This window comes from Hyperoodon ampullatus, assembly GCF_949752795.1.
Source record: "Hyperoodon ampullatus genome assembly, chromosome: 9".
In the NCBI taxonomy this organism is placed as follows: Eukaryota; Metazoa; Chordata; class Mammalia; order Artiodactyla; family Ziphiidae; genus Hyperoodon; species Hyperoodon ampullatus.
In genome coordinates this window covers 72,111,775-72,134,096 of record NC_136922.1, presented here as the reverse complement: position 1 = coordinate 72,134,096, position 22,322 = coordinate 72,111,775, and the positions used below count along the sequence as shown (strand labels likewise).

Here is a 22,322-nt window from a genome sequence, read left to right as displayed (position 1 = left end):
TTCCTTCTGTGTTTCCTTAGAGTGCGGTCACTTACGTAATAAGTAATTCTAAAATTGTGGTTTACATTGAAGATAATATTCTCTAATGAGAGCACAAGTTCAAGCTACACTGAAAAATCTGAATGGATTAAAAAGTTCTATTTTAAGATGTCCCTCTAGCACAACAGAGAACTTGTGACCTTTTAATTATGTGAAAAGAAGGTTCTAGGAAGACAAATTCCGATTGCTATCAAAGCTTTCTCCTTCACAGTTACCTCTTTTCATAAAATGAGTCTAATAATGGATGTGGGATTTTTTGATCGGGAAAGGATTTTAGACGTGCTCTCATCTAGCCCCCATCCTTTCCACAAATGAGAAAATTGAAGCTCAGAAGGTAAATGCCCAAGATCATACATTAGCTAGTTGCTGGGCTGGAAGCAGGCCTCACGCTTCAGAGTTCACTGCCCCTTCCCTTGTGCCACCTTTCTTCTCCACACACTTCCTGAATCCTTTGTCAAGACTCAGCTCAAACCTCACCTCCATTAAGAATCAACCTGTCTTTCCCTTGTGCCCTTGCTGGATACTGTACATTCTTCTATCAGAGCATCTGTTCTATTTTATCGCATTTATTTGCCTACATCTTTGATTTCCCCAATTGACTGAACACTCCATAGGGTAATCTCCAATCCTATTCTTCAAACGCCCAGTGCCAAGTTTAGAAGCCAGTGATTTATGTTAAGTTGGAACACCTAAAATATTTTATTTAGGATTTAAATCTCATTATTTCCAAAAGAATTTGAGGCAGTTAATAATAAGTACACTAACATAAAACTGAGGTTAAGAATCCTCGTGTCGTATCTATCTGGACTTTAGTAAAAGCAGTGCAGAAAACTTCACGTCTGCCTATATGTGGCAACACACTATTGACTTCCTCTTAACATTTTAAAAATTTCCTTTAATGCCCAGCTACAGAATGAAGGCAAATATGATTAGAGTTAGGAGAAACCAAATTCAGGAAAAAAAAGATGAACACCTATAGAAGATCTGAAAAAAAAAAAAGTATCAGCCATTTACTAAACAGATTAAACTGCACACTAAAATATTAAGACCGAACAATTTCCCAGTAATAACTAAAAACCTACTAGTACTTGTAAAAAAAAAAAAATGTTCCCCCAGAACCCTAGCTAAGAAAAACAGTGAGCTCGAAAAGTCATGAACTAGTTAAATTTTTTTTCAAAGCAAAAATCTAAAAGGGTGTTTCAGTTATGCTGAATTTTTAATTAACAAGAACACTTAACTCCCTGAATATTTTAGGTAAGATACTACTGAAGCACTTTAGATATAGATATTACTGAATTCCAAATATACTTCATGGATCATTCCTAAGGGAATGATTTTAAGTGACAAAAAAAAAAAAAGTAACAGCATATAGAACAGAGGGGCCTTAGAGATCAATCAAATCTCATCCTTTTACAGATAAAACCAAAAGTGTTGACTGATGCATGGTCACAGATTCCTATTCTTTTAAAAATGTTTTCTATTTTATCCTCTCTTTATATATTATCCCAAACACTAATATCTGATGAGGCATAAAGGTTGTGTCCCATCATAGGATCATCGTTCCAGACACAGCGTCTATTTTAGGCTTGGTGGCTGACACATGGTTCATTTTTGGATCTCTGACTTGACATCCTTGAGCCTTAGCTTCCCCTCTAGGGATGTAATTACTATTGCTTAAATCTCATACTGAGGCTTGAATCAGTGTTTACAAAGTAGAGGACTAGCTAGAAAATCATAGCTATAAAACTGACTTAAGAGCTGCACGACTAATAAAATCTCCAAACTACTGGCCTTGCTGCTAACTCAAAAGGTGATTCAATGCGACATCAAACCCAGAAGCATTAACATAACAACTTAGTGTGAACTCTGAAGCGCTCTGAACAGAAATCTCTTCATTTGGGTAAAGTCACAATGTAAATAGATGCTATTTCAATGCATTTTTAATTAAATGCAACATGCAAATGAAAAATAAAGAGCCACTAGAAAAAACTGAGTTGGGTGTGGTTCACCGACGCCAAGAGCCTGCAAATGACCCCGTGAGTAAATGGATACAAGATCACATGGCCCTCAAGCCAGGACCCATAGCTGTTTGACACTCAGTTGTTGCTATCTTTGCATCCCCACATGAGAGCATCTGGGAACAACCAGCAGTGCTGAAGCAGCCAGAGTGTTACTAAATTCTGCATTGCACTAACTTGACCCTCCTTCTTGACTGCGGTGTGCAAATTTGCTCATTAAGTAAGACTGACCAACCAAAGTAGCATCCTTTTCATGGAACCCTTTCTAATACCTTGAGCTGAAACATGTAAGTAATTTTATTTTCCTCCAGTTTAGATCAATGCTAACAGCTGATTCTTTTTGTCATTTAAGAATTCTTTGACTACCTACTAATAAATATTCTGACCAATATCATCGTCTATGAAAATTTGCTTTACTCTTTACTTTTTCCCATAGGTGCTTAGTATCAAACCAGAGAAATAACTCAAACCAGCACTGCTTGCCACAAAATCAAAATTGTTATAATAGGATTTAATTCAAAGCTAATAGGAAGCTTTACTGAGCAAGTCATGGTAATTTGTTCTATAATTCCATTTCAGAGTCAGTGCCTCTTCACATCCAGGAAGTAATTTTTAAAATCAAGTCTAAACCATCTGTATCAAAAGTTAAAAAAGCACAGAGTAGGGCTTCCCTGGTGGTGCAGTGGTTAAGAATCCGCCTGCCAATGCAGGGGACACGGGTTCGAGCCCTGGTCCCGGAAGATCCTACATGCCACGGAGCAACTAAGCCTGTGCGCCACAACTACTGAGCCCACGTGCCGCAACTACTGAAGCCTGTGTGCCTAGAGCCTGTGCTCCACAACAAGAGAAGCCACCGCAATGAGGAGCCTGTACACTGCAACGAAGAGTAGCCCCTGCTCACCACAACCAGAGAAAAGCCCGTGCACAGCAACGAAGACCCAACGCAGCCAAAGATAAAATAAATTTAAAAATTAAAAAAAAAAAAGCACACAGCACATGCAACAAAAAACATCCCAGCCTCAAGAATCATAATTCAGTCTCAGTAGAGTAATAGCATGCAAATTACTTACAAAAATGTGAGCTCTGACTGCTAGGTTACCAGGAAAAACAAATTATTCAGAAGCAACTATAATGACTTTCTAGAAATTCTGTAGCTCTTTCTTTGCCTCCCTTCAGCACATGGTGCTCCTATAAAGCCCATAAACCCCAGCATGAAACTGCTGGTCTATATTTAGTGTTAACTTAGCCAAGCAGTGTAAGATTCCAAATACTGACTTTTTTTCATAGTGCCTAAGGTTTTTAGTAAATATAGTACTGGGACTATGTTTTAAAAAGAAAAAAAACCACCATGCCTTGATTTAATTGGTAACTGATGAGGTTCTGATTGGACTGAGATTTATGTCCTTATTTGGTGGATGTGTAAACTGACACAGTTCCTGCACTTCTGCCAGGAGGTGCTCCCATATATAAATATCGGGTAGCAGGCTGGAGCTGCCACTCTGACAACTAACTTGAACAGGACTCCAGTCAACAGGAAAAGAATAAGGCTGACCGTCTAACCAGGATGAGGGCAGATCAGAGGACACCTAGGGCTTGCAGTAGCTACAGAAGCGGACTGTGCGTGGGAGATTGCATGGCTACAGACCCAGTGCCCCCACTGCCGGCAATGGAAGCACTTTATCTCATCAACTTTCTCTCCTTTTCAAAGGCTTTATTCTGTGAGTTTTTAATGCGTCCTCCTTTCTCAGGAATGTCAGCCTCTGACATGGTTCCCTCTCACACATGCCAAGGACCGTCTGCCCTCTGGGGTACATAAAAGCAGCACAGTGAGGAGTAGACTATACCACAAGCCCACCCCCCTGACTATCCGAGCAGGATACTGAGGGTTAAGTGGTAAACGGATACGTAACCCTTTATAATCCTACCCTCCATTGCCATCGCTAGACAGACATTAATTCATCCTTGAGACATATTGCACGTCAATTAGAAAATGTTTGCTCCACAAAATTCCTTTTACGTCTGTATTCAGTATGGACCTCACTCTCCTTTTGGGGGAAAAGAGTGTCATCTTTCAAAGCTTTATCTATACCTGAGGACCAGTTCATGAAGAAAGGCAATGTAACTAGTAACTTTTTCTCAGAAGCATATAATACATTAAAAGCTATACCAAATTTCTTGGAAAATGAGAATGTTTGTTAGCTATTATTTTAATTATCATATTCAGCTTTAATCTCCCAACTACCTCATCTGTTTTAAACCATCTATTCTTTGAAAAAATAATAGGATGGCCTCATTTTGAACACTGTTTTTCTCTCTCCTGTAAACCTAACCCTTGAAGTATCTGTCACCTCCACTCCACCTCAAAGGTGAGGAAAATGGAGACTAAGCAACTCCTCCTGCCAAAGTCTGAATTCAACCCTATTTTACACCAGTGAGGGGGATCAGATTTTTTAAGGCTTATGAGCCGTTAGACTTCTGGAGAACCAGTGAAGAACAAAACAAGACAACCTACCTCATTTTATCTACTCTGTATCTGAAAGGCCACATCCAGAAGAGTTTTGAGTCACAAAAAGAAAATAGGTATTCTCACATGAACTGTTCAACCTGGGGATATTTTCAAGTATTTCTTGCTTTTTCTTTCAAATATTATATCTCATTCCCAGGAAATTAAAACATGCTACCAAAGACTTGAGTCAAAGATACCAATTGGTTCAAAATTAATGACTGAACCTCGAAGAACTTACTAGGCAGGGACCATTTTAAATTCCTTTAAGCCAGCAAGATTAACCAAGAAGCAAGGAATGAATTGGTCTCTCATATACCATTTTACTGCTCTGAAGAAAACTCAAGCATTCTTTCACATTGAATCCCCAGTTATCCTGTCTAGCAACTACCCATCAATTTGACAAAAGGCCCCCGTCTATAAATTTAATATACAAATTAACACTTACTTATATCTTCTTCCTCCTAAAATCCCAGTAAAAAGGCAGAATAAAAATTATAAAACCACAAGTATAAAAATAGGAGGAAACACTGAGCAAGATTTCAACAAATGTATCAAATATGGGAAGGAGAAAGTGGTTGGTACCTGCCTTAGCAGACCTCCGGAGGACCATCACTGCTGAGTGAGGTGACAGACCCTGCAGAATTCAGGCAGGCTCAGGAACTGGCGGCAAAAGTGAAGTATGGAGCTAAATACAGGCAGGTAATTTCACGTGAGCTGAAAATATAATGCAATAAGAAGACTGGAAAACCATGTTATAGAAATCTCCCAAGAAAAAGAAATAAGGCCAGAGACTCAACCCAGCAGCTCTAGTATCTCATGGGAGTTCCAGATCAAAGAAAATGTGTATGTGTGTGTGAAGGGGGAGGGGAGGTCAAGAACTTAGTATTTTCCAGATTGCCAGAGTCCACCAAAGCACAGTACCACCCGCTTTTAGAACAGTAGAGACAGGTTCAAAGAACAAAAGAAACAAATCAGAAATTAAAATCCCATCAGATATCGCAGCAACACTTTAATTAGAATAGAGCAATGCCTTCAAAATCCTGAATTTGGTTTTCTACCTAGAATTTTATATACCAAGCCAAAGTATCTGTCAGACGTTTAAAGTTCCAAAATAACTGACCTCCCACACACTCATTTCCAGAAGTTACTGAAGGAAGTGTTCCACTTTAACAGGAAAGTAACCTAATAACGAAGACAGGGGGTCCAGATGTGTAATCCAACTCGCGAGAGGAAAACAAATCCCAGGATGATGAAGTCTCAGGAAACAGCTGTATACTAAGATGAGAGAGAAGTTAGTCTAGACTGAAACAAGTACTCTGTTGGGCTTTGACCATGTGGAAGATAGATTAAAGAAGAATTTTACAAACTTACTTGGGACTATTTTGGAAAAGTTAGCAATGTGTGTGTAAAACCAAGACAAGATGTCCTGTGAGAATGGAAATGTAAGCATAGTAAACCATCTAGTTCAGAAATGAATAGAAATATGGTCACTATAATGCAAATGATGCTGATTTAACCAAAAAAACAAACAAAAAACCGAAACAAAATGGGAGAAGGGAAAAGTAAAAAGGCAGAAATCTTCACCTATCGAATAAAGAAATAGCTGTGTAAGCATACTACTTAGAAATCTGAAACCAAGGTGCTAGGAAAAAACTATAAAGGCTGAAATGAAATGCCTCCTGAGAAATGGGAAAGGATGGCACAGGGAGCTAACTTCCTTATAAGCCTTGACATACTATTATGTATATACATCACTTTAATAAAAATTCATTAATATTTTAAAATATACATATATGAAATTGAAAATTTAGAAAAAAATATTACTTGCAATCTCTTCTCCATGGTTCTAACCTACTTGGAATATAAAGAGATGACAACACACAACACCAGGTTCGAGATTCCAAGTCTGTTTTCCATTGCACTGTTTCTGAGGGATGGAACTCATACTCCCAGAAGCAATAGTGGTTGCACAGGCTGGCCAATGATTTTCAACGAAGAGGGCACATCAGACCTTCCAGGAGAGGTTGAAGATGTGGCAGAGAGATGCTAGTTTAGAAAAAATACCTCATTTTTGGTCCTTATCTACACGCTTCCCCACCCCTCTTATCACTATTTTCTGCATTAATATAAAGAAATAAATCTATGAATTCTAAACTGCAGGTATTACTCGTGCAATGTAATTTTAATATAAAGTTTAATAATAACAAAACCCTAATGCATTGTCAAAATGCTTACAACTTCCCATAAAGTAAAAAAATCACATCATGGGCAACCAAGCAGCAATAGTCTTAATAGTTGGAATGCCAATGATATATTGCTACATTTTTTCATTTATTTTCATGTTTCCAAATATACAAAGCAAGTTCTGTTTCACTCTCTCCCTACCCCATTTCATCATTTTGAACTCTGAACTTCAAACCCATAAATGTTTCTTCTATTAAAAAAGAAGCACTTTTAGTGTGAAAAGATCTTTATTTCAAAATAAAGAGCACAAGGTCTTACACAGCAGATAAAATTAGTGTTACTGCCCTCAGAGGTCAAGGCTAGCAAATTTTCTGGCATATACAAATTCATTATGAATAACAGATGGACTGAATGGCCTGTAAGTGCAGCTGTATGGTCTCATGGTATAATTCCCTTTGTTGATCCCAGTGACAAAATTATTAGGTTCCATTTAAAATTGAAAATAATAGCAGCTTTTCCAGAAGATCTAGCTCCCAAAATTGTATCCAGAACTCATCTAAGATCTTAAGTTAAATACCTTGTATATCTATATCATTATAATCAATATTTCTGACAACCACAGTGTAAGAAATTTAACCTCAGTTAATAGTTTTTCTCATCATGAAATCAAGTGAAATACTATAGTTTTGCTTTCTTCATAAATAGAAAATGACCACACACTACAAACACTTTATTCATGTTTACTGATTATACAGAGAATATTCAATAACCAGAACTCATCATTTGCAATACTATACATTAAATTATAAGATAACCCCTACTACAAAAGCTATCTGTTGACCCAAGATAAAAAACTGTCTCTAGAGTTTAAATACATTAGAAATTATTTTTTTTAAAAAAAGGGAAATTAGAAAGTGGTCTTCAAATGCTAAAAACCTAGAAGAATTCTCCAACATCTGCTCTCTTATCTCGACATTTGCTTCGAGCTTTTGTTCGAGCTTTGAAGGCAGCAGAATTATATAAATGCTGAAATGAAGAAAAGGAAAATACAGATGAGCCACTAAGGCTTCAGATATTCTTATAAAGTTAAAAAAAAGATAAATAAAAAAATCACAAAGGAAAGAAATGAACTAATTTGACTCTAGAAATATTTTAAATGTTTATAAGACAGACAGAAGAATGAGGGGGAAAATTAACACATTATAGTTCATGGCTATTCTGTATGAAAAAAAATAGCCAAACATGTAAAATACCAAGAAAATTCCAGCCAAAAAAATTTTTTAAGTATATAAACATTTATTCTGATCAAGGAAAAGACAAATCATGAATTAATGTGAACAAAATACTCAACTTTGCTGTTAATTAAAATAATAAGGAAAAATATCATAAGGTTTCATTCAAACTAACAAACTTTTAAAATTATAAAACCCAATGCTGTCAAATATGTGTGTAATAACTACATGCTTTCATTCACCACTGAAAATAATTTAAAATGATAGAATTATTTTGGAAGGTAATTTGGCAATGCATATCAAAAAATCATAATCAAGCCCTGTAGTCCCATGCAAGGATTTCTTCCAAGAAATAATTCAAAAGAGAAATTATGTAAAAATGTTAGTATTTATTTAAAAGTTTTAAAATACCCAACAATCAATTATATGGCCATCAAAATGATTAAATGTAAAGATTCTTTATAATATACAATTAAACAATTCAGACCCACTAGGATGGCTATAATTTAAAACAAAAGTAAAACCAAAAAAGTGTTGGTAGGGATGTCAAAATTTGAACTCTTATACTGCTAGTGGGAATGCAAAATGCACTACAGTCACTGTAGAAAACAGTTTGGTGGTTCCTTAAAAAGTTAAACACAGAATTACCACAAGACCAAGCAACTCCACTCCTAGGTATACAACTAAAAGAATCAAAAACAGGTGCTCTAACAAAAACTTGTACATATATGTTCATAGCAGCACGATTTAAAAGGCCAAAAAGTGGAAACAAGCCAAATGTCCACCAACTAACGAACAGATAAACATGTGGCATATCCACACAATGAAGGATTATTTGGCCACAAAAAGGACTGAAGTAATGACACGCTACAACATGGATGAACCTGGCGACATTATGCTAAATGAAAAAAAACAGTCACAAAAGGTCACATTATATGATTCTATGTATACGAAATATCCAGAATAGGTAAATCCAGAGATAGAATGCATATTAGTGACTGTCAGCAGCTGGGAGAAGAAGAGGGGAGGGGAACGGAGAATGAATACTTAATGGACATAAGGTTCCTTTTGAGGTAGTGAAAATGTTTGGAAACTAGATAGTGGTGACAGTTGTGCAACACTGTAAGTGTACTAAATGCCACTAAATTGTACAGTGTAGAATAGTTTATTTTATGTTATGTGAATTTTACCTTAGTAAAAAAAATAAAAATATAAGGGTTTTTGAAATGTTAAATAAAAATATTAACTACTATTTAATGTTACAAACTCTCTGAGCACATGTTTCCTCATTTGTAAAATGAATCTGGTACTTACTAAGTTTAGGCTCAGTTACCTGATAGGAAAGAAGCACTGTGTAAATATTTATCCTTAACTATATAAACTTCATAGAGCAAAAGGAAACAAAAGACGAAAATAGCTTCTATGTTAATAGGATTATGGGTAAAAATTTTTCATCATAACCCTCCATACTCTAAATGCAGTGAAGTTTCTATACTTTTAGTCCAGCTACCCTGTGTCTGAAACATCACGAGAACTAAAATCTCACAGACATAGCTAAATACCTATCACCTGGCAGAATCAAAGCTTTGGCTCCACTTTTCTTCTGTGCATTCAGTTCTATTGAAAACAAAAACCAAACCTACCCTTTCAAAACGAGAAATCTTCATTGATTTAAGTGTTGCAGCATCAAGCATCACTGGGGGTCCAAGTTCAAAAACATTGCGAAGGAATTCATTTGACTTAAATAAAAGAGAAAGGTAATAAGGCTCAGTATTAAATATCAGCTCTTTTTTTTTAACTACATAAAGTGAAATCTGGTTAACAGAAGTTATGTAGAGCTTATAAATATGAATGTAAGTCACTTATTTTCTTTGTTTCTCATAAGACCAAATGGTTTTCCAATGCCTTGAATTCAAGAAAGCTATGTCAAATTATCTGCTTCCCTACAAAGATAGCAATAGTGTTCCAACAGCCATATAGATGCTCCACTAGGCTTACACAATACAAAAACAAAAAGAAGAGTTTCATATTTATTCAATTTAACTTTCAAAAATAAATTTGCTATATTTCATATCATATGCTGAAAACATTCTGTATATTCAAACTAACTTCAAAAGCCAGTTAAGTAAGGTAAATTTAAAACTCCTCCCTAATTTAAAAGCAAACATACAGAAAGGATGTCACCCACTCACCTGCAAGTGGTACTGCATCCCTGATCCAAGAACCTCCTTAAAGGTGTCATATGTATGTTTTTTGACCCAGCAATCAATATACATGCGTTCAGGACCAAATTTAACAGTTTCTGTTGGAAAATCCCGTTCCTGGCCAATAGAAGAACAACAATTGTAAGAGGAACCAAAATGATCTAAAGAGATCCTACATAAACACAATTTCTAAATAGACATGTATATGGTGAAATGAATAATGTGGTTTAAACCGATACCTCCATCCCTGAAATATAAATAGACTAGAAAGTGGAACTACTATCCCACGTATAAGGGTATAGAATTTGCTTAGTTGTAGTAGACTTGAAGACACAACTAAGTTTGGATAAATATTAATGGCAAAACCACCTTGTTGTGAATGTTTTTAAATTTCAAAAGCACTCAACAAACTTGGTGAAAAAGTCAGATATTTATACTGGTCTAGGATTGGCAGGGCCGGAGGGAGGGTAGGTTACAGGACAAGTCAGAAAGACAAGATATCCTCACAAGCCAGTGGTGAAATGGGGGGAAGCAGAAATCTAGGAAAGGAAGGGAAGATAAATGGGGTTTACAGACCAACCATCAAGGAGTATCTATTACAGCATTAAGTGGCCTACCTCTACCGCCCTCAGGATGTCTCTGAACACCGACCGCTGCTTTCTCTTGTCCACTTTGGCCCGGTGCTTATTTCCATCTGTAGCCAAAGCCCTAAGCATCTGAGTCAAAGACTCCATGTCTTCGTAAAAAAAGTCCTGGTCAGAAAAAAAAAATTTGGTTTTGTTTGTGGTTTGTTGTTTCTTTCCCCCCAAGTTCTTCTAGAGTTAACAAAAAACAGTCCACCTTGGAAATATCCAACAGAGTTACAAAGAACAATACAAATCTTTGAGCTATTTAGAGATCTTGGCACAGATACACATATAAACACTTATTGTCATGCAAAAATTTAATCCAGAAATGTTGCCTACAAGATGATACACTACCACCAAACAATGAACATTCCTCTTCCAAGTATAACCAGATGCATTCAGCCAATGCTTACCGTGTTCCTACTGTATTCAAGACATTACTGGGATTTCCAAGTTCAGTGATAGTCAGATACACATAAACCAATACAGCGTCTACCCACTGGCTCCCTAGTCCCCAAAGCACATATTCCCAGAATTCCAAATATTCTTATTCCAAAAGGGCAAGCTATCAGTAATGTTTTTTAAAGCACCTAATTTCTAATTTATTGGCCATATTTCAAATAAGCAACCGAGTATTTACATCAGGTGCACAACTCAAGTGATTAAATTATTTAAGAAAGGAAGATATTTTAATCCCTTTTGGAGGGAAGCCACAAAATGTATTACTATTTGCTATGACCTTAAGTTGACTATGGGCTTCCTTTTTACAGTTTAAGTGGCTATACTTTGAAAGTCTCTTTATTTTGGGTGTTTTTACTCCCTGATTAAATTTTACAACCACATTAAACTAAAAGATGATTCCAAGTTCTTTAGCTGACCAAAACTAGAGCAGACACTCATGGAAGCCAGAAGGTGACCCACCTCCAGTTCTAGTTATTAATGCCTATTTAACATTTTTTGCATTGGTGGTAACAATCACTTAACTTATCCTATTAAAACAAACAGCTCAGACTTCCCTGGTGGTGCAGTGGGTAAGAATCCACCTGCCAATGCAGGGGACACGGGTTCGATCCTTGGTCCGGGAAGATCCCTCATGCCATGGAGCAACTAAGCCCATGCACCACAACTACTGAGCCTGCACTCTAGAGCCCGAGAGCCATAACTACTAAGCGTGCACACCACAACTACTGAAGCCTGCACATCCTAGAGCCCGTATGCCACAACTACTGAGCCCGCATGCTGCACCTACTAAAGCCCGTGCACCTACAGCTCATGCTCTGCAACAAGAGAAGCCACCGCAATGAGAAGCCCGCACACTGCAACGAAGAGGAGCCCCCGCTCACCAAAACTAGAGAAAGCCCACATGCAGCAACAAAGACCCAACGCAGCCAAAAATAAAAAAAAATAAAACAAGCAGCTCTTATTCTAGGCATTCTTCACACTGTATACATAATTGTTCAATCTCAAAAAATATGATTTCTTTTAACGTCTAAAATGAAAAAAATTATTACACTCATGGAAAGTAAGCTTGAAATTAACATTCTTTTTTTTTAAATTTATTTATTTTTGGCTGTGTTGGGTCTTCGTTGCTGTGCGCAGGCTTTCTCTAGTTGTGGCGAGCGGGGGCTACTCCTTGTTGCGGTGGCTTCTCTTCTTGCGGAGCACAGGCTCTAGGTGCACAGGCTCAGCAGTTGTGGCTCACGGGCTTAGTTGCTCCGCAGCATGTGGGATCTTCCCGGACCAGGGCTCAAACCCGTGTCCCCTGCATTGGCAGGCAGATTCTTAACCACTACGACCAGGGAAGCCCCAGATATTCTTAATTTAAAGTATTTTCTCATTGTCAGTATTTTAGAGATTGTATATTCTTAACTGTTCTAACAAATGTTTTCTTCAAATGTTCTGATTCAACTTCCTATGTCTGAGTTAGCTGGAAATAACACCTGTCAAGAAGATTTTCATCTAGAAAAGCAGGTACCAAAGCTGATAAGATACATGATCTGTATATTTAAATTCCAATAAATTTGATTCCATCATAACAAAACGGGAATCATTTTACTGCTAGAAACAAATACATTTCAGGGACTGGAAGTTCTCTACTCATTTCATTGACTACTTGTTCTTTTGTATTATTCTCAAAAAGAAAATTTATGGAAGATTTAAAAATATATATATGGGAGAATACACCAAAAATTAATAAGACTTTATGCATCACCTTAATTTGTTCTAAGAACTGGGAACTACTGCTAGTGGTCTCAACAATCTTACCTCCCAGCATACATCTGGCCATGTCTAAAGACATTTTTGATTATCATCATCTGCCAGGAGGTGCTACTGGCCTCTAATGAGTAGAAGCTAGGGAAGCTGCTAAACATCCTGAAATGTACAAGACAGCGCCCCCTCTAACAACAAAAACTATCCAGCCCAACCTATCAACAGTGCTGAAGTTGAGAAACTCCATGGTAAATAATCTTAGCAATCAATAAAACTCAATCTAGTTTACAGAGTCTGAACCATTGAGTTGAATATAGTACTTGTGAAAATAAATATTAAGTACTGTAGGGAAATGTCTCCATAAAGTGCCTGTGCTTTAAAAAGAAAGAAAACATAAAATATAACAAAAATAGTCCATAAACAGCATCCAAAAGCCAATTTACTGAAGTTTGGGATAACTGCATAGTAAAACTTTACACTCAGGGACAAATGAAAAATGGGCTCCTAGAGGGACAAATACCTAACTCTTATCAATAATGATAAGAAAACTGCACAGTCATTGCCACACAACGGGGTCAAAAGTCCTAGATCAGAACCTCAAGCCTACTACTCACTATACCAAGTTTTAAAAATTACGAATCTGTTTCATCACGAGTAAAATGAAAATATCCACCCTCCCACCACATGATAGTTTTAAGGATTAAGTAAGACAGGAAATATAAATTTGCCCAATAAATTATGAAGCATGAACTATTATATCAATATTCTAGATTTAGAGGAATTTACATAGAATTGGACTTTTAAAAAATCAGTGTAGTAATTACAGCTACATGAGGAAGTTTATTGTCATACAAAACAGGTTTTGCAGTCAGAACATCTATGTTTGAATCACAAACATCCATTACTTAGACATATATAACCTTGGGCATAATTACATTAGCAATCTGTGTCTCAGGTCCTCTGATATAAAAAGGGGATAGTTAATACTACCCACATCTCACAGGTTTATTTAAGGCCTAAGTAAAATATATTTATATAGTCTAAAAATATATAAAACACAGTACATAAACATCCATTATGCTACAGCTCTTTTATGATATAGCCTGTTTCAGTCTAACAATATAAATGCTTCAAATAGGTCAGCTAAAGATAATTATTTCATACTAAATGACTATAAGTTAAATGGTTTCAAAGGCTGAGTGGCATTAGAATGAAATGAAACCACAGAAAACTTTTAGAAGAGTTTAAATACACAGGATGAGATGCTTAAGGTCACAAAAATCATCCCTCAATCTAGTATTTCTATACAGAAGTCACTGGAGCACTGATTGTAAACAAAGTGAAATAAGCTGGATCTTGCACAGCTGTCCTACGTGTTAAAAAATAATCACAGGGAAGCCTAACATTAAAACAGAATTTGATCTCTCCCCACTTCACCGCAAAGTGCTGACTACTATTTCTAGAATGGTTTTATCTGACTCTACTCAACTACAAAGACTTTTATTCTTTTCATTCCCTGCTAATTGAGGCAGAATGTCTCCATCAGGGTATGGAGACATTTTTACATGAGTCAGTTATCCTATAAACAAAGGCAAGAAATGAGAAGCACGTGGGGTTGTCCTTTCTGGAAATATAAAATCTAAGTGATTTAAGGCCCGGGGAGTGTGTTGTGAGTCTTCAGATTTTCTTTGTTTCTGCTCTGTCTCTCTGTCCTGAAGCACTTCCCCTGTCAGCTTAGGTGGGGGATAGAGCAGGGAAAATTAGGGAAGGTCTGACTATACTATATTTTGGTATATTTTCCTGAATCAGCATACCACATGGCCCTCAGACCTATAATTCCACTCATTAAATAGTCCTTGTCTTTTTTTAAGTTACCCTAGAGAGCTCCTAAAAGGCCACTACTAGAGTACTAGCAAGAGGGAGGTAATACATGATTCAGTTAAGAGTGCAGGAACTGCTACCACTTATACTGTACTTGGCATGTGTTCCCAAGAACCATATTAGGTAGTGACTATTATTAACTCCATTGTAAACATATGGATACTGAGGCATAGAGAAGTTGCCCAACATCATCCTAATAAGGGTGGAAGACAGAATTTGAACCCAGGCAGAGCAGCTCCTAAGTACACTCTTCACCTGCTTGGATACATGGTAGACACACAAAGTAAACTAAGGGAGCTCTCACAAATGAAGGATTACTAATTCTTCATATCAACTTTGAACAAATAGCTATTATTAATATTTCACCAACTCATTCTTTAAAACCCAACCTAAAAGCCAGCTCTTCAGAGAGATTTTTACTAAGTCTCCCAAGCTGATTTCATCACATAGCTAGATTTCCAGGTTAATAATAACACAAAATAATTAATGTTAGCAAAAGGCTCTGAATAATTTGATGCCACACATGTGCTAAAAAAAAATCTAATTTAAATCAACCTATGGTTTAACTAATCTTTTTGAACACCTTGTAACCACACTAACCCACCACCAGACACTCCCCACCTTTCAAAAAACTTAAGAAAAATAGCAAAGAGTGCTCCCTTCAGCAGCACATATACTAAAATTGGAATGATACAGAGAAGATTGGCATGGCCCCTGCACAAGGATGACTGGCAAATTCGTGAAGCATTCCACATTTTTAATCATAAAGATCAGATCAGAAACAAATGAAAAAGAAATGAAGGAAACAATAGCAAAGATCAATAAAACTAAAAGCTGGTTCTTTGAGAAGATAAACAAAATTGATAAACCATTAGCCAGACTCAACAAGAAAAGAAGGGAGAAGACTCAAATCAATAGAATTAGAAATGAAAAAGAAGTAACAACTGACACTGCAGAAATACAAAGGATCATGAGAGATTACTACAAGCAACTATATGCCAATAAAATGGACAACCTGGAAGAAATGGACAAATTCTTAGAAAAGCACAACCTTCCGAGAATGAACGAGGAAGAAAGAGAAAATAAGAACAGACCAATCACAAGCACTGAAATTGAGGCTATGATTAAAAACCTTCCAACAAACAAAAGCCAAGGACCAGATGGCTTCACAGGAGAATTCTATAAAACATTTAGAGAAGAGCTAACACCTATCCTTCTCAAACTCTTCCAAAATATAGCAGAGGAGGGAACACTCCCAAACTCATTCTACGAGGCCACCATCACTCTGATGCCAAAACCAGACAAAGATGTCACAAAGAAAGAAAACTACAGGCCAATATCACTGATGAACATAGATGCAAAAATCCTCAACAAAATACTAGCAAACAGAATCCAACAGCACATTAAAAGGATCATACACTATGATCAAGTGGGGTTTATCCCAGGAGTGCAAGGATTCTTCAATATACGCAAATCAATCAACGTGATACACCATATTAACAAACTGAAGGAGAAAAACCATATGATCATCTCAATAGATGCAGAGAAAGCTTTCAACAAAATTCAACACCAATTTATGATAAAAATTCTCCAGAAAGTAGGCATAGAGGGAACTTTCCTCAACATAATAAAGGCCATATATGACCAACCCACATCCAGTATCGTCCTCAATGGTGAAAAACCGAAACCATTTCCACTAAGATCAGGAACAAGACAAGGTTGCCCACTCTCACCACTACTATTCAACACAGTTTTGGAAGTTTTAGTCACAGCAATCAGAGAAGAAAAAGAAATAAAGGAAATAAAATCCAAATCGGAAAAGAAGACGTAAAGCTGTCACTGTTTGCAGATGACATGACACTATACATAGAGAATCCTAAAGATGCTACCAGAAAACTACTAGAGCTAATCAATGAATCTGGTAAAGTAGCAGGATATAAAATTAATGCACAGAAATCTCTTGCATTCTTATACACTAATCATGAAAAATCTGAAAGTAAAATTAAGAAAACACTCCCATTTACCATTGCAACAAAAAGAATAAAATATCTAGGAATAAACCTACCTAAGGAGACAAAAGACCTGTATGCAGAAAATTATAAGACACTGATGAAAGAAATTAAAGGGGATACAAATAGATGGAGAGATACACCACGTTCTCGGATTGGAAGAATCAACATTGTGAAAATGACTATACTTCCCAAAGAAATCTACAGATTCAGTGCAATCCCTATCAAACTACCACTGGCATTTTTCACAGAACTAGAACAAAAAATTACACAATTTGTATGGAAACACAAAGACCTTAAGAAAGAAAAACAGAGCTGGAGGAATCAGGCTCCCTGACTTCAGACTATACTACTAAGCTACAGTAATCAAGACAGTATGGTACTGGCACAAAAACAGAAATATAGATCAATGGAACAGGATAGAAAGCCCAGAGATAAACCCACGCACATATGGTCACTTTATCTTTGATAAAGAAGGCAAGACTATACAATGGAGAAAAGACAACCTCTTCAATAAGTGGTGCTGGGAAAACTGGACAGCTACATGTAAAAGAATGAAATTAGAACACTCCCTAACACCATACACAAAAATAAACTCCAAATGGATTAAAGTCCTAAATGTAAGGCCAGATACCATCAAACTCTTAGAGGAAAACATAGGCAGAACACTCTATGACATAAATCACAGCAAGATCCTTTTTGACCCACCTCTTAGAGAAATGGCAATAAAAACAAAAATAAACAAACGGGACCTAATGAAACTTCAAAGTTTTTGCACAGCAAAGGAAACCATAAACAAGATGAAAAGACAACCTTCAGAATGGGATAAAATATTTGCAAATGAAGCAACTGACAAAGGATTAATCTCCAAAACATACAAGCAACTCATGCAGCTCAATATCAAAAAAACAAACAACCCAGGGCTTCCCTGGTGGCGCAGTGGCTGGGAGTCCGCCTGCCGATGCAGGGGACACGGGTTCGTGACCCGGTCCGGGAAGATCCCACATGCCGCGGAGCGGCTGGGCCCGTGAGCCATGGCCGCTGAGCCTGCGCATCTGGAGCCTGTGCTCCACAACGGGAGAGGCCACAGCAGTGAGAGGCCTGCGTACCGCAAAGAAGAAAAAAAAAAAAAAAAAAACCCAACCCAAAATGGGCAGGGGGAGCCGGAGGAAGATGGCGGAAGAGTAAGACGCGGAGATCACCTTCCTCCCCACAGATACATCAGAAATTCATCTACACGTGGAACAACTCCAACAGAACACCTACTGAACGCTGACAGAAGACCTCAGACCCCCCAAAAGGCAAGAAACTCCCCACATACCTGGGTAGGTCAAAAGAAAAAAAGAATAAACAGAGACAATAGGATATGGACGGGACCTGCACCAGTGGGAGGGAGCCGTGAAGGAGGGAAGGTTTCTACACACTACAAGCCCCTTCGCGGGCGGAGACTGCAGGTGGCGGAGGGGGAAAGCTTCGGAGTAGCGGAGGAGAGCACAGCAACAGGGGTGCGGAGGGCAAAGCAGAGAGATTTTGGCACAGAGGATCGGTGCCCTCAGGCACACACCAGCCCGAGAGACTTGTCTGCTCGGCCGCCAGGGCGGGCGGGGCTGGGAGCTGAGGCTCGGGTATCGGCTTTCAGTCGGAGCGCAGGGAGAGGTCTGGGGCTGGCGGCAGGAAGAGACCCTGAAGGGGTTAGTGCTAGCCCGCAGGGAGTCCGGGGAAAGGGTCTGGAGCTACCGGAGAGGCAAGAGACTTTTTTCCCTTTTGTTGCCTGGTGCGCGAGGAGAGGGCATTCCCCTCCCTCCCCTCTGCCTGAGTGAGCCAGAGCCCCCGAATCAGCGGCCCCTTTAAACCCGTCCTGTCTGAGCGAAGAACGGACGCCCTCCAGCGACCTACGCGCAGAGGCGGGGCCAGGTCCAAGGCTGAGACCCGGGAGCTGTGAGAGCAGAGACAGGGAAATCTCTCTGTGCAGCCTCCGAGGCAGCGGATTAAAGCTCCACGGTCCATTTGATGTGCCCTGCGTCTGTGGAGTGCATGAATGGACAGCGAATCATCCCAAATTGAGGAAGTGGACCTTGAGGACAAGATTTAAGACTTTCCCCCCTTTTTTTTCCCTCTTTTTACAACGAATTATCTCAAATTAAGGAGGTGGACTTAGCAAGATTTCAGACTTTTCGCCCTTTTCCTCTTTTTACAACGAATTATCCCAAATCGAGGAGGTGGACTTGGAGAGCAAGATTTTTGATTTTTCCCCCTGCTCTCTTTTTGTGAATGTGTATGTGTAATCTTCTGTGTAAGATTCTCTCTGTATAGCTTTGCTTCCACCATATGTCCCAGGGTTCTTTCGGTCCGTGTTTTTTTTCAATAATTACTTTTTAATTTTAATAACGCTACTATATTTCATACTTTATTCTATTTTACTTTACCTGCTCTTTCTTTTTTTCCTCCCTTCCCTTCCTCCCTCCCTCCCTCCGCTCCTCCTTTCCTTCTTTCTTTTTCTTTCCTCCATCCCTCCCTCCCTCCCACCCTTCTTCTTTCCACTTTCTTTTTCTTTCCTTCCTCCCTCCCTCCCTTTCTTTCTTTCTTTCCTTCCTCCCTCCCTCCCTCTCTTCTTCCATTCACTCTTCCTTTTGCTTTCATTCCTCCCTCCCTCCCTCCTTTCTTTCCTTTCTTTCCATCCTTCCTCCCTCCCTCCTTTCTTTCTTCCTTCCTTCCTTCCTTACTTCCCTTCTTCCTTTCTTTCAATCTCTCTTTCTTTCTTCTACTAATTATTTCTCTCTACTTTTTCTCACTGTTATTCTGAGCCGGGTGGATGAAAGGCTCTTGGTGCTGCAGCCAGGAGTTAGTGCTGTGCCTCTGAAGTGGGAGAGCCAACTTCAGGACACGGGTCCACAAGAGACCTCCCAGCTCCACATAATATCAAGCAGCGAAAATCTCCCAGGGATCTCCATCTCAACACCAGCACCCAGCTTCAGTCAACGACCAGCAAGCTACAGTGCTGGTCACCCTATGCCAAGCAACTAGCAAGGCAGGAACACAACCCCACCCATTAGCAGAGAGGCTACCTAAAAACATAATAAGGCCACAGACACCCCAAAACACACCACCAGACGTGGACCTGTCCACCAGAAAGACAAGATCGAGCTTCAACCACCAGAACACAGGCATTAGTCCCCCCCACCAGGAAGCCTACACAACTTACTGAAACAACCTTAGCCACGGGGGACAGACACCAAAAACAACGGGAACTACGAATCTGCAGCCTGCAAAAAGGAGACCCCAAACACAGTAACATAAGCAAAATGAGAAAGCAGAAAAACACACAGCAGGTGAAGGAGCAAGATAAAAACCTACCAGACCTAACAAATGAAGAGGTAATAGGCAGTCTAGCTGAAAAAGAATTCAGAATAATGATAGTAAAGCTGATCCAAGATTCTATTTCCCAGATCCAAAATCTTGGAAATAGAATAGACAATATGCAAGAAACAGTTAACAAGGACCTAGAAGAACTAAAGATGAATCAAGCATCGATTAAAAACACAATAAATGAAATGAAAAATACTCTAGATGGGATCAATAGCAGAATAACTGAGGCAGAAGAACGGATAAGTGAGGTGGAAGATAAAATAGTGGAAATAACTGATGCAGAGAAAAATAAAGAAAAAAGAATGAAAAGAACAGAGGACAGTCTCAGAGACCTCTGGGACAACATTAAACGCACCAACATTCGAATTATAGGGGTTCCAGAAGAAGAAGAGAAAAAGAAAGGGACTGAGAAAATATTTGAAGAGATTATAGTTGAAAACTTCCCTAATATGGGAAAGGAAATAGTTAATCAAGTCCAGGAGGCACAGAGAGTCCCATACAGAATAAATCCAAGAAGAAATACGCCAAGACACATATTAATCAAACTGTCAAAAATTAAACACAAAGAAATCATATTAAAAGCAGCAAGGGAAAAACAACAAATAACACACAAGGGAATCCCCATCAGGTTAACAGCTGATCTCTCAGCAGAAACTCTACAAGCCAGAAGGGAGTGGCAGGACATAATTAAAGTGATGAAGGAGAGAAACCTGCAACCAAGATTACTCTACCCAGCAAGGATCTCATTCAGATTTGATGGAGAAATTAAAACGTTTACAGACAAGCAAAAGCTGAGAGAGTTCAGCACCACCAAACCAGCTTTACAACAAATGCTAAAGGAACTTCTCTAGGCAAGAAACACAACAGAAGGACTATACCTACAATAACAAACCCAAAGCCATTAAGGAAATGGGAATAGGAACATACATATCAATAATTACCTTAAATGTAAATGGACTAAATGCTCCCACCAAAAGACACAGAGTGGCTGAATGGATACAAAAACAAGACCCATATATATGCTGTCTACAAGAGACCCACTTCAGACCTAGAGACACATACAGATTGAAAGTAAGGGGATGGAAAAAGATATTCCATGCAAATGGAAATCAAAAGAAAGCTGGAGTAGCAATTCTTATATCAGACAAAATAGACTTTAAAATAAAGACTATTAGAAGAGACAAAGAAGGACACTACATAACGATAAAGGGATCGATCCAAGAAGAAGATATAACAATTGTAAATATTTATGCACCCAACATAGGAGCACCTCAATACATAAGGCAAATACTAACAGCCATAAAAGGGGAAATCGACAGTAACACAATCATAGTAGGGGACTTTAACACCCCACTTTCACCAATGGACAGATCATCCAAAATGAAAATAAATAAGGAAACACAAGCTTTAAATGATACATTAAACAAGATGGACTTAATTGATATTTATAGGACATTCCACCCAAAAACAACAGAATACACATTTTTCTCAAGTGCTCATGGAACATTCTCCAGGATAGATCATATCTTGGGTCACAAATCAAGCCTTGGTAAATTTAAGAAAATTGAAATTGTATCAAGTATCTTTTCCGACCACAATGCTATGAGACTAGACATCAATTACAGGAAAAGATCTGTAAAAAATACAAACACATGGAGGCTAAACAATACACTACTCAATAACGAAGTGATCACTGAAGAAATCAAAGAGGAAATTAAGAAATACCTAGAAACAAATGACAATGGAGACACGACGACCCAAAACCTATGGGACGCAGCAAAAGCAGTTCTAAGGGGGAAGTTTATAGCAATACAATCCCACCTTAAGAAACAGGAAACATTTCGAGTAAACAACCTGACCCTGCACCTAAAGCAATTAGAGAAAGAAGAACAAAAAACCCCCAAAGTTAGCAGAAGGAAAGAAATCATAAAGATCAGATCAGAAATAAATGAAAAAGAAATGAAGGAAACGATAGCAAAGATCAACCAAACTAAAAGCTGGTTCTTTGAGAAGATAAACAAAATTGACAAACCATTAGCCAGACTC

The 22,322-nt window shown here is 38.2% G+C and overlaps 1 protein-coding gene across 1 annotated transcript in view; it reads right to left on the bottom strand.

Moving 5' to 3' along the window:
- Positions 1–7,021: 7,021 nt before the first annotated feature.
- Positions 7,022–22,322, bottom strand: part of IFRD1 (interferon related developmental regulator 1) — a 32,640-nt gene continuing 17,339 nt past the window's right edge. Inside the window, exons 9-12 of the mRNA XM_079711024.1 lie at positions 10,801–10,935; positions 10,172–10,300; positions 9,623–9,718; positions 7,022–7,773 (exon numbers count right to left, since the gene is read on the bottom strand). Of these exons, the coding sequence (XP_079567150.1) occupies positions 7,684–7,773; positions 9,623–9,718; positions 10,172–10,300; positions 10,801–10,935 (450 nt within the window). The 3' untranslated portion in view covers positions 7,022–7,683. The remainder of the gene's footprint in view (positions 7,774–9,622; positions 9,719–10,171; positions 10,301–10,800; positions 10,936–22,322) is intronic.